This window comes from Pleuronectes platessa, chromosome 5 (assembly GCF_947347685.1).
Source record: "Pleuronectes platessa chromosome 5, fPlePla1.1, whole genome shotgun sequence".
In the NCBI taxonomy this organism is placed as follows: domain Eukaryota; kingdom Metazoa; phylum Chordata; class Actinopteri; order Pleuronectiformes; family Pleuronectidae; genus Pleuronectes; species Pleuronectes platessa.
Window position 1 is genome coordinate 12620170 of NC_070630.1, and position 13383 is coordinate 12633552.

At 41.6% G+C, this 13383-nt stretch overlaps 1 protein-coding gene across 1 annotated transcript; it reads right to left on the reverse strand.

Annotated features, from left to right (window-relative positions):
• Positions 1–561: 561 nt before the first annotated feature.
• Positions 562–9742, reverse strand: scn3b (sodium channel, voltage-gated, type III, beta). The gene is made up of 5 exons (XM_053423323.1): positions 9100–9742; positions 6468–6640; positions 6127–6349; positions 3071–3209; positions 562–625 (listed from the first exon to the last, which is right to left on the reverse strand). Exons 1-5 carry the CDS (start codon positions 9152–9154, stop codon positions 562–564), a joined length of 654 nt encoding a protein of 217 aa, XP_053279298.1. The 5' UTR covers positions 9155–9742.
• Positions 9743–13383: the final 3641 nt, after the last annotated feature.

Sequence of the window (13383 nt, forward strand, 5' to 3'; positions counted from 1 at the left end):
ACACGGAATGATTTACATGCTAAATAACCAGTGTTGTCTGTGTATCATATTAAACGATAAACAAATTCCACATCGTCTAATTCACAGAGGATTGTGATAACCCTATATAAACAGGCTAATTTCATACAGGTACGATTTAAATTCACCTTTGCTATGCAGAGCAGAGCAAGAAGAGACTGTTTATCATTTTTTTTATATATCTTAAATATCATCTCATAATAACTGTTTACTTGAATTACTTCAAATTACACCATTTTCATCATGAGACATAATTTCTTTTTTTTAAATGGGTAATCATTGATAATGGGAGAGATTACATTCATGAGTGCAAATGGAGGACGGGAAATGGAAGGAATGACAGCAGCTTTTGAAGAGAACGCACAATATGAGACAGAGAAGGTGCTGAAGTGAAAAGGACTCCCCCAGAGAGCTTTGACAATTATGACATAAGATAAAAAGGTACAAACGATGAGTTGGAAGAGGGCGGAATGGTTTCACTGGCCGGGACCAGGCTGAGAAAAAGAGTCACATGTAAAATACCGTGTCACTGACAACCGACTTTTATTCGGTAACAGGAGCGGCCGCATTGTCTTTCTGCTCAGAGGGAACGGCTAGGTAGTTTGTCCTGCAGGCAGATCAGTAGAAAAACAGAGGAGAGACTAAGAACTGGTTGGGATCACTCTCGTCACCCGACACCACAGATTAGAGCTGGTTGAGGTTGAACAACACTTCTTGTTTTGGGGGCGGTGATGCTTTTATATCCGCTCCAATACATGAACGTTTATTTAAAAGGATAAAGCCCTGGACTATAACAAAATAGATGAGTGAAGCAAAATCATCTTGAACACCCCCAGGTCATAAAGCCTTTTTTTTTTTCTCAACTATGGTTTCTTTCATTGTAAGAAGGTATTATCACAGTAGTTTGGTTTCAATTGGTTATCTGATGCTCCATAAATGGGGTGGAACTTCATGATTGACAGCTGAGACTGACTTGTGATTGGCCAAGGGTGTGAGGTCACTCCACACTCACTACTGCACTCTGCCTTTGGCTCTAAATTAATTAAATTGTTGTACAATTGGAAGAAGTGGAGACATGTCATCCATCTTTATAAACAGTCTATTGATAAAACCATCACTGTATTTGGACTAGTGGAGATCTACTATAAGCTGCACATCAGAGGACATGACACCCTTATACAGTATATAACAGTAGTTCTTCATATTGTTAAAAAACCATAGTGCCTTTGCTAAATATACTTTTCATTCATGTATAGAAACAGTAACAGTAGACGAAGCAAAACACATCAGAGTGAAAAGAATTGTGTGACTCCGTCAGCAAATTTAAAATCCAGCCTCATTTTGTCGCTCTGACAAATTATTACTGTTGCTGCTACGTTCCACCTTTTCCCACAGTAACAAGACAAATACAGTCTGGGCCACTAATGCATCACGGAATGTAAGCTCACAATGTTCTAGATGTGGTATAAATCCATTAAGCCCAGGTAGCTAAGAAGTTGACCACAGAGCAGCCTCTCTGAGTGGGTGTAGCTCCTCCCTGACGGATGCATTGTTGTCCCACAGGTCAATAATGGCTGCGAGGCGCCCACAACACATCAAGTCTTTCAGTTGCAGGAAATGAAGTTTACGGACTGATACACATTCGATCACTTGATGCTTAACTTAATGTGCTGCCCTGATCTGCACATGGATCAATAAACTTTGCCTAAATGCTGAGGGTGAAGTGGAATTTAATCTCCGCCTTAAAAAAACATTAGTCGACAGCAGCCTAATAGCCTGAAAGTGCCATTAAAAGTTACACACAAGTGTACATTTCATTCCATGATCATTATTGACCGACTTCAGCTTTTACATTCAACTAAAAGCATAGATACATATTCTAGGTTGTGCAGTTCTATGTTTGTCGTAATGTTATTGTATGTTATTATCTATAAAAGTGCAGTTATCTAACATATTTTTAGGCGTTTTGCAGTTTTTTTTTTAATTTAAAAATGTCAAAACTAATTATTCAGCTGTTAAAACAATGGCAGCTTTAGTGTTAATCAAATTCAATGGTTTCTGAGGACACAGTTGTGTTACAGTTTTACCGGTTTGTATTGACATTGAACATTTATTTATGTTATTTTTGAAGAATTAGTTTCGAATTATGTCGGTTCTGCTCCGGGGAATTTTGTGGGAAATGCTGGTTCCCCTGGTAAAATCACAGCAAACAGAAACCCCTTATTACTGCAGAGTATCTTAAGGTTGTTGTGCTTTGTTGAGTAGCATCCAGCCCAATGTAGAATTACCATTCTAAACACATAGACAGTATTAGAAATGCCTTGTTCGGGGCTTCATGTGTCACTGCAGGAGACGGACTTGGAACCAGGATTAATTGTTTTGCGAAGCCACAATGTCTCCATCAGCACATGTGCAGTGTGGTATCAGTGATTGTTCGGTTAGGGGACACCAATTGCCTGTGCAAAAGATGTCAACCTGGATCGGCCTGGTCCCACCACGACAATCCGGTGGGAGCTGACTGTACAGATGCCCTCGGGTGTTTGTCAGCCCCGTTTCTGAGGGAGCTGCAAATCTACCACTGATGTAAAAAGGTTTGTTTAGAAACAAGAGCAGTCAGCAGTGCCGAGGATTATTCAGGCCTGTCAGAAGGTCTGAGTTAAAAGAAAGATAACTGTTCCAGGAGGGTTACAAACCGATATGGTGTAGACTCAATTACCCCACTGTCTGTCTTCCTGCTCCTTTGCCTGCCTGACTCTTCTCCTCTTCCTCTCTGTCCTGCTCTCTTCTCGGTCGCCCTCCTAAATCTGTCTTGCCGACATGTCTCTGAGATTTTAAATGACTATTATGTAATAACCAGAAATTCAAGCATTGGAAAGGAAACACTTTCAGTTAATCGACGCACACCTCCTTGCTGCGTTTTTGAAAAAAGAGAAACTTGCATGTTTACTTGCATTGTGCCAACCACGGATCTGCTTTTGGGACACTGTATTCAATTAGCCGACTCAAACTTATCTGCGATTGAGATTGTTGCGCGCCGCTGGTGGAGACTCACGCTGGGTCCTCCGCCTGCTCATCAGATTTGGAGATCTTCCTGTAGCAGTAGACCATTTCTACCAGCAGCCACAGGGTCAGGCACACCAGCAGCACATACATCATGATCTCAGAGTAGAGCGCCGCGGCGTTGTTAGTGGCTGTGGAGAGCAAACAGCAATCAACATGTATTATTCAATATGCATCCCTCCTCTGAATGTTTTTTTGCTTTTGTTGATGTTGAATGGACAAGGGGAGAATTATTTATTCATGGGTTTAAGGAGGTCATGCTAATCATGGTCATTTATGTGCAACACTGTTGACCCAAGATAAACTCAGTCACAACAATTATTTCTACATCATTTGGCTGAATGGAAAGTCCAACTCAATATAAAGTTTTAACTATGCAGATGAACTTCAAGCAAAATCATTTTTTCTGGGTGAACTTTGTGTTTTGTTTATTTAAAAAAAATGATGTACAAACTTTGTTGCATACACAACATTATGACCAGACCTGTGTTATAACAATATTAGAGCCTATACTGAGTTAAAGGTGCCTTGTGGAGTTTTTTGTGGATAAACTAAAGTAAAGACAACTTGGCATCCATCTTTACTCACGAGTTGTCTGGTTCTTTACCGTCTCTGCTGCGGCATTGCTACATATTTGATGTTGTTGTGCTAACAGCTGTCAATCAGCGGAGAAGCATGAAACTGCTCGCACACATGTTACCATGCATATACATACACATGTTTATCCTTTTGCCACTTGTAAAAACACTGCTCGATAGCACGACTACTACTCAAACTCCACAAAGTACCTTTAAATATGAAATAAGAGGAATATGCAAGGTCAGAGTGGTTCTCAGGGCACAGATGTTACATTTAGATATAAAAACCTCATGTTTTAGGTCATATTCTGATTTCATGTGTGGATAAGGGTAATAACATTCCAACTAATTCATTAAGTTTTATTATTGCATTTGTTTAAACTTTCAGGTTTTTTTCAGTCTGTTTTAAAGCACTACTCATAAGCCTGCTGAAGCTGTTCCGCTGGCTGCAAACTGTCCTCCTGCTCATTCTTTTCAACAAGCTTCCAAGAAGTCGAGGGAGCAAATTACAGTCCTCGTTCTGTGCAAATATTCCGAAGTTAAGTTAAAGTGAAGCTCCAGCAGCCAGGAGCTCATTAAACGAAATGGCAAACACACCAAAGTTGAAACAGTATAAAACACCCTGTTTAGACAGTGAGTGAGTAGCAGAAATAGGAAATTACACACAGAAAATTAATACAATTTTACACAGAAAGAGGACTGTGGATTTCACTCAATGCCCAGCATGAACAGGAGAAATGATTACAGCGCTGCAAAATAGTTTGACATGTACATACGAGCATGTGACTACTGTTTACAATCCCATTTGGAAAACAGAACCTGTGCTTCAATACATTTAATTGTCATGTCATTACGAGCCACCGTGAACCACCCTACCGTAGAGTGTGGACCAAATACCACAGAGCCTGCTGACCAGACGGCTGACAGCCTCCACTGATTTGATTCTGCAGCCTCTGAAAATAGACCCTATTAGTGTAATATAATCCCTTAGATGGGAAAAGCTAAGATATGTTTGTTGTGAACAAATCCATTTTACTTCTATGGGCCACATTACCGTAACATGATTCTCAGGCCATAATGTACAATACACTGGCTGTATAGGCTCTGTGAAATTTGATGCCACTGTGGTATGAGATGTAGAAGTAGAGGCTTTTATTTAGAGTAAGTATTAAAGGAATCAAAGAGTTGTACATTTTATAGACTTTGGAAGGATCCAAAGCAGCTTGTTTTTTCCCTCTAAATAATGAAAGATTTGTATCCGCCTCTGATAATAAACTACCTCTTGCAAGCAGATCAAGATGTTTCATAAAGAAATGGGAAGAGTTAAGTAGCTCCAAATATACATGTTGTATTGTATATTCAATCACGATGGAATGTGACACATTCAGCAAGCCAAGCATTCAGGAAGCAGAATACATTACCCCTCTGAATAGATAGCAAAGAAGCTGGTTTGAATTAACCCCTTCACTGACAACAGAAGAAAGTGCTGATGGACAATGAGGCAGACAAAATAAAAACACACAATTATTTCCACGTCATCGCGGAGGGGGAGGAGGAGAGCGGTGTTGTTAGTGGCTGTTTTAACCGAGTGAGCGGTTAGCTGGAAGTATAGGATAAGAATGCAAAAAACCATTTAAGGCATTCTGATGAAGAGAGAACACCAGGTACACAGGAAATAACACAGCGCACAGGGGAGTGTTTCCATTATTAGAGATTTGAAATGATGAACAAATCTGTCTTTCCAGATTATACTGCGTGCAGCTGTATCACTCACTCTGTGTTAATGTGTGCAAAACTGCAATGGACTTATCGGGTATTATGTCCTGCGTCAGCAAAACACGCTGTTCTCCATGATTCTTGTATTGGTTTTAATTAACCATTTGATGTGCTGTATACATCTGGTGATTCCGAGTGTCTCCTGAAATCGAAACGAGACCCCCTGTTTGGATAAAGATTACATAAAACTAAATACATCCGTTCTGTTGATGTTGTAAAGCAGGAAAACTATTTTGCACAGACTGACACTGTGTAAACACGGACTCCTGTGAAGACGCTGCTGGGGCCACCACTGGCTTTATAAGAGCTGAATATGAATTATACATTTCCTTTGGGGCAGTGACAACTTTTCCATCTTAAAAAAGAAATAACACTACTTTGCTATGCATTAGACTGTGTCAATTGCAAAAGCTTCTTTCACAACACTTGAAGTGTCAGGTCGGAGCTGACGTGTGCTCTCTGCTCGACTGTCGGTCTATTTCTGGTAACCTCACCGGTGGCATGTCACTGCCTGTGAAGCACTTAGCGCTTAGAGGTCTGAACAACTGTGTGTGCTGCTCTGTAATATCCATGCTTAAGTGATTGGTGTCATCATGGTCCCTGAACACTGAGCTGTGCTGACATGGAAACCAAGCATTTGATCAAACCTCGGCACAGAATAACAGTGACGAAAGTGGAAAGAAATGAGCCACACCTTTCTCTTTCACCTTCAGCGTGATGTTCTTCATGAAGTTCGACGGGGGGGTGAAGTCCTTGAACTCACGCATCACGTGGCACTCATAGAGCCCACTGTCATTGAAGGTGACATTATGGATTTGAATGGAGACCTCTTGAAAGTCGACGCTCCCATTCCAGGTAAGACGGTCTTTAAATGGTCCGTCCCGTGCTAATAGCATGTGTTTATCATATTTGTATATCTGGGACAGAGGGAAAACAAGCAGGTATGCATAAAGTATACAAACAGTTGATGGCTTTATGGTATGAACACTCACACATACATGTTGTTCCCTGTGCAATAATGTCAAGGCCACTTACATGAGTTTTCGGGAGGTCTCTTTCGTTCGTTGGCATGAAGTACCAATCCACATGTGTCTTTGATTTGACCTCCTCCCTCTTCATACAGAAGATGCAAGTCAACAGCATGGATTTCCCCAGGACAGCTTCTGTCTCCGAGGGGACATCCACACATACTGGCTGGCCTAGGTGGACTGGAGGAGCATAGACGTGTTACACACATTTAGTTCAGTTAAAATGTGTGTGTTTAAAGTCCCTATCCACTCGGAAATGTGTTTTCCTTGTTGTATCTTCACTTGGATGTGTTTTTTATTTTAAATCATTTTGTAGATAAGCCATTAAAGAAAGAACTAATTTAAATCAGGGTGTTTTTAAGTCCTAAAACATGTCTGGATCGGAATTTCAGTATATATATATATATATTCAGTATAAGTATAAACCATATACAGCAGCAGTTTTCTTTGTTCATCAAGAGCAGTGATGTAAAAGTGGATAAAGATGAAGCTTTAATTCATCCTGTCCAAATCACTAACTGTACATCCCGTGTGAACATTGTGTCTGCTTTTCCTGTTTTATTCTGAAAAACCATAACTTAAAATGTCTATGTTGTGAGGTTTACTTCCTGCCCGTGTCTTATTAGATATCTCATCAAGTCCCAGTTCACCTAAACCCTTGTGTTTCCACTCTTCAATTGCTAGATTGACATGTTTTCAATCGAACGCTTTACGTCTTTTCTGGACTTTGAATTTCTGACCTGCTCCTTATTCGGACTGCTCTCTGTGCTATCCCAATGCTGTCTTATACATTTATTTTATTGTGATATCCGACTCTGGGTCCTTCCTGTGTATCTGCTTTCCATCTTTACCACTGTGACACACTTTTCATCTGTGAGCTGGCCCAGTCTTTCTTATCAGCTCCTGCAGGTTGAATACATCGTTCCAAACCTCAGCAGGTGTTGAAAAGACATCATTTGAATTAAACAGCCCAGTGAACGCTGGAGAGGCTTGACTCACAACACTGACAACAAATCCAACTCATACAGGCCATTAAGTGCTAATGATGACCTGTGCCCATTTGTATCAACTGGCGGAGGGTGGAGGAAATGGAGGGACTGAGTGTTGAATGGAGGAAGTGTGGGTTTTGTAGGAGAAGGACAGCAAGGCATTGTGGGCAAGAATTGATTGATACATCGCGTAAATGCATTAAGAGGCAGAATAATTAGAGGGAGGCCGAGGATTATAAACAGGGATGGATTTCATGTGAAGTGAGGCAGTTAGCTCAGCCATCACAACACATGGATGACTTTGTGTGACTGTTGCAACGTTGGGCCCAGTGCTCTTACATAATGACCCACAGTCGCCCAGGGGGCGGACAGTGACAACATCGATTGCATCTCATCTTCCCGCTTTTTTTTTTCCTCTTCCCTTTACTGAGGGCCAATGCAAACCCACGAAGCGAGGGCAGAGGAATATGGAGATAGAAAGAGAGAGATTTGGAAGGAATCACAGAAAGGGAGAAAGAACGAGAAGGAGATCAACCTTGGTGTCCTCTGTTCACTGGTTTCACTTAAAAGCTGTTAACAAGGCCCATCTGTGTGTGTAAATTACACTGAAATGGGCCATGCAGCCTTCGCAATGTCAAACTAACAATAACTGCAGTAAAAATGTTCCATCTGTGCAATTTCAATTTCATATATCTCCAATATGGTTACTCTCCTGTCTATGCTGAACATATTACTTTGTATTCTTTATAGTTCCTTGTGTTTGTACTGTTTTCTTTTATGTCTTTATTACTTTTAAAGAGTTTGTATTTCACCCTCACATTTTTGCTGCTGTAACCAGAGGCAGATCTTGGATTTTTCTAAATCATGGGCCATAAAGGGGGCCACATTTTACACAGAGGGGGGCCAACTATATGCCCAACATCCGCTGCACATTTAAGTCATTCCTCGTTTACTGTTGAAACCCACTGTGTAAAATAAAAATTCAATGAATTGGGTCCGGACCTTCTCTGGAGTTTACCTATCACCTGAGCAATGCAGCAGGAGATTCTCCACTCAGACGTGTTCACAACAACAGAGAACTCTCAGGAGCTTTAAGGTAACAGGTGGAGCGGCAGGCAGAGGCAGAACATTAAGTATTGGCTGTGGAGATCACATGTTTTTGTTTACAACACCAGCGTCGGCCCTTATTACCAAAAGTTCTCTAGACAATTTTGTTGGTGTCTTCTACATGTGTGGCTCCACTTTTTCATCCTGTGAGTTGTGTGTCCGTCACAGGTTAGAAACATTAACATGCCTACGCAGTGAATCATCTGGAGAATCTCCTGCCGTGCTCTCACGGTGACTCACTGTGACATTATCCAGAGTTTTTACTTAAGGGCTGGGAGGAAAAACTCAGTAGAATGTCTGGAGCCTGGTACTCGGATATTTGAATTTTCACATGCGGCCCGACCCGATAACGTCAGATTATTCAGAGCTCAGTGCAAGTTTGAAAACATGGCCAATAATATTTTAGATGTAGTAAGTGCCCCCCTGGGCCCTGTCTCTGGATCCAGCACTGGCTGTAACAAGGGAAATCTAGCCATAGTGGGACTATTAAAGCACTATCTTATCTTAAACTATTTTCAACGTGTCTCTTACAGTCATACTTACCAACTAAAAGCAAAAGTACCGAAGTGATCAGCTGAACTCTGGGTTGAGTTACCATATTAAGCTGCTGGTGCACACAGGTCCTTTCTGGGGCTCTCTTGTTCTTTTGGTGGAAGTTTTCAGGATTTGATTTCAGAACCACGGACAGCGCCTCTCCTCGGCAGATGCGCGCGGGTGGAAAAAATCCAAACAACAAAAAAACTGGGATGTCAAAGTAGAACGTCTAAAAAAAATAACGCAACAGTGAATTTCAGTCCTCCGCCAAGCACCCGGCTCGCATTTCATCATCCACCGAGAAACAACTAAACTCCATTGTTCCCTCCAGTCGGTGAAATAAACAAGTCCGTGGTGAGGTGTGATGCAACAGCTCCTTCGCCCACAGGTGCTGTCATTCAGTCCGGGTCCATGCGCGCACACACACACAAACTCACAGAAACACGAGGGGCGAAATGATGAAGATGATGAAGAACAGGAACCTGTGGATTCTCGAAAGACGATGCAGTCGCGTTCACTCACAGAGCAGCAGGAACCCTGATGCTGCTTCTCCTCCTTCGCTCGCAGAATTGCACCATAGACAGTCTGGAGTGTGTTTCCTGCATTAAAGATGACTGATGACTTCTCTCCCAGCCGAGGATCCCTGCCGTTGTTTTTCCAGCAGTCACAGGCGCGCGGGCTGCGATGCGCATGCGCGAGTCACTCCCTCTGATTCCACTCTGACCACATCACTGTCGTTAGGCCCGAGCAGCAGCATCATCATCATGCGTTTCATTCGCTTGTTCAGGATAATGAGCTAAACAAACACCACACAGCGTCTTATTACACACATGTGAAGGATGCCTAATGCAAACCAGGGTTTTTTAAGGTTATTCCATCAAGAATAACAACAAGCCGTCTTTGAGATGTGTTCCAAAACCCTGATTAGCAGCTGACTGTAGAGCTCTTCATGTTTTCCACATCAGCACTTCAGTTATTTATAAAAGTCTTTGCTGTGTCCTCTGAAGTAAAAACTATTTAAAAAATCGGAGCAGGAGATAAAGTGCTTCAGTCTGGCTGCAGGAATACAGGCATGCGGGACACACACAGTACACACCCCATAATACAGCATTTCCATATGTATGCAGACTGAAATGCACAAGAAAAATATTTTATTTTTCCACAAAGACTTATGAATAAAAGTCCTTATCTCACAGAGTGGAAGGAGGTGAAAAATAAAATCCTGGACCTGCCCCCTGATCCAGACTGAAAAGCAATGGATCACGTCCCACCGCTTCAAAACAATTCATGGAAATCTATTGATTGTATTATAGATTTTGCGTGATCCTTAACAAAATGAGGAAAACACAAGGTAACAATTCATTCACAGCCTTTGATCTGTGGTGTAATGAATGCCGAGCACACACACAGTTAGTCTATAGCTCCGGCTTCCTGCAGCAGTGACGCTGATAAAACACTCTGCAGGACACGAGCCACTAATCTAATGATCTTCCATCCTCTGGAGTTCAGACTTGAAAGCCCCTGACCTTTTCTCCAATATTCTATATTTGGGTACAAACTCGTGCATACTGCATGACGGCCCTCCATCAACTGCCACCTCCCTTTTCTCTTTTTATTCTTTGGTCATTAAATATATATGCAATATTAAACACAAAGGGTAAGGAACTAATTGTTTAATTCAGTTTTTAAAACGTAAATGATTCGTGGAGTAAATAAAAAACTGGAAATCTCATTCCTGCTGAGAAGAGAAGTGGAATTTTATCAGATTTGTTTCCCTCTCTCGTTTTTCCTCTAATCTCTCGTGGAAGCTGTTATATATGATAAGGACACGATAAAATTGTTTCATACTAAATCCACCATTTGCTTTTCCTGTTCCATAGACCAGCAGTACATCCATTATATCAATAGACTTACACTGACAAGTCTACAATGGGCTTTCCTGGGAGGTGGGATATCTGTTGCCTGATCCCCTCTGTATGAGAAGGGCTTTGCTCCTTCACAGCACAAATCACGGATTATGGGATAAAAAAATACTTAAATCAGTTTGATGTGTAGAAACTATTGTAATGATATTCTTAGCATCTATATGGGAACATACAGTCATGATCTCAAAGACCATTATTTAGAGATACTAACCAAGATATATTTTTCTTCTGTCATGCTTTTTCTCATCCTGAACGTTTCTGAGACAACGGCCAGGATTACTGTGATATTTGCTGTTGTTGTGCCAACTCTGTGAGAACGGAGAAATAACTGGTTAAAGCGATTCTGTGATTCGGCGTCCACAACATTAATCTCACTGTGACATCCCAGCATTTAATCTCACAGCTTCTGTATCTGGAGTCATAAGAGGATTTCTCACACCGAGAAGAGTCCAAGTCAAATAAAGATGAAAAACCATGCATTTCTCTTTTGAGCTTTTTTGGTTGTTTATCTGTAGACATGAAATGAGAATGTCCACAGATACATACTCTGTGTTAAAGCTGTAAAATGCAGATAAACTGTGGAAAGATTGAATCAACAAGTGTTGCAGTGACGCCGGTGCAGATCTATTTGATGTAGTGAGATGAGCAGAGGGACAGCTGGGTGCTCTCTCGTGTGGCTGTCAGCATCATCAGATTGGCATTCTGAGGAGCAGGCTAAATATGGCAGGCCTGGTTGAACCACATCCTGGAGATAAAGAAACCATAGCAACAGTAATGCGATGCCATGGTGATGACAGGAGGTCTGCTTAGGCCACAGCCCACAGACTCAGGAAGGAAGCGTCGAGCACAGCGCTCTATTCCACAGGTATCCAGCGTGTTATTACTCCCTTTCTGCAAAAAGGAAATCATTTCAACGAATAAAAGGAGAATAAATCATGTTTCAAATCATTTTTAGGTCTAAAGGCTTTCAACATAGTGTGCACGTGTGATGAATGTGGTCGATTTTGAAGATATGAGGCTAAACCTAAAGACAGTAGCAACAAAAACAGGAAGAACAGGAGAGCGTGAGAGCAATTTAATGTTGGCATTTTGAGTCAATTACATCATACAACAGGAGTTTAAATCCGGGAACAAGCACATCTAGTGACTGAGAGTATAAATAAGTGAATAAGAAAGGGTATGTTTGTTCAAGGATGTAAATGTGTGAATGTGTGTGTGTGTGTGTGTGTGTGCGTGTGTGTGCGAATGTGTGTGTGTGTGTGTGCAGAGGCCCCCGAGGATTCCCTGCAAAGAGCGGATTTAAAGGGATTGAGAAGGATTTCAAGATTATATCATGATTACATCAGGCAGCCATGGATGAAGCCCGTTGGAAATGGAGATTTAAAGTCGTGCTTCGCTAGAAAAAAAAACCTTTTAAATGCTCCAATTTAAAAGTAGTATAAGCAGGAGCTCTCATTTCTGCAACATTTAACAACAATGTTAAATATTGGTACGTCTGCCGGTCGACTATTTCTGTGCATCTTGCAATCATCAGACCTGATGCTGTGTGAAATTACTTTGGATTGTGCAATTAGAAATTAAATTGCAACGCCTACACAATCTAGAATGGCACTTACTGTATATGGAGCGCATATCTCCGCCAAGGCACAATAGTCCCCTAACAAGATACAGATTTTTACTTGGATCTGCACCAAATTGCACACATATCAGTCCCCTAAATAAGCCAACAGTGGAGATGATTGCACCAAGTTTCATGGAAATCAGTTCTGTATTTATCCTGCTGACAAACAGACGGGGAGGAAAACACAACCTCATTTGCGGAGGTAATAACACATAAGTGAGCCGCTGTTATACATCTCATGCGAAAACAAAAACTCAGTGCAATTCAGTGTTAGCTTTTGTTTGTGTGCATCTCACTGTTATTACCGCTGTTTTGTTGTGGAAAGATGGAAGTGTCAACATTCCAATTGACCCTGAGATCACACACACACACACACAGAAGCCTGTGCTCCTATACACAAACATATACACTCACAAACATCACAGAAGGACCCTGCTCCTAAAAATAAACCGTGTGTTGATCTAAACAAGTAGAGCGAGGATAATGCTGCACCACTGTAAACAACCTGGCAAACATTTACACACACACACACACACAACTCCGCAGCAGCTCAGCATGATGTTATACAATGTCATGTTCTGCACACACACACTAACAAGCCAGATCAGTGGCACATTTGAGCTAATCTAATTGATAAGGTGTACAGGGAGCTACTGAACCACACCTCTCTTACACCCACACACCCACACACCCACACACACAGAGCTGCAGGGCGATGCCGGATTCAACCCGGGGGGGGGGGGGGGG

What these genes read in the sequence shown, in the direction of transcription:
- scn3b (XM_053423323.1), bottom strand. Translation starts at nt 9,154, where the DNA reads ATGGTAACTCAACCCAGAGTTCAGCTGATCACTTCGGTACTTTTGCTT. An exon ending in GGTACTTTTGCTTTTAGTTG is followed by an intron (nt 6,641 to 9,099) that starts GTAAGTATGACT and finishes ATGCTCCTCCAG; the next exon opens with TCCACCTAGGCCAGCCAGTA. An exon ending in GAGACCTCCCGAAAACTCAT is followed by an intron (nt 6,350 to 6,467) that starts GTAAGTGGCCTT and finishes CCTCTGTCCCAG; the next exon opens with ATATACAAATATGATAAACA.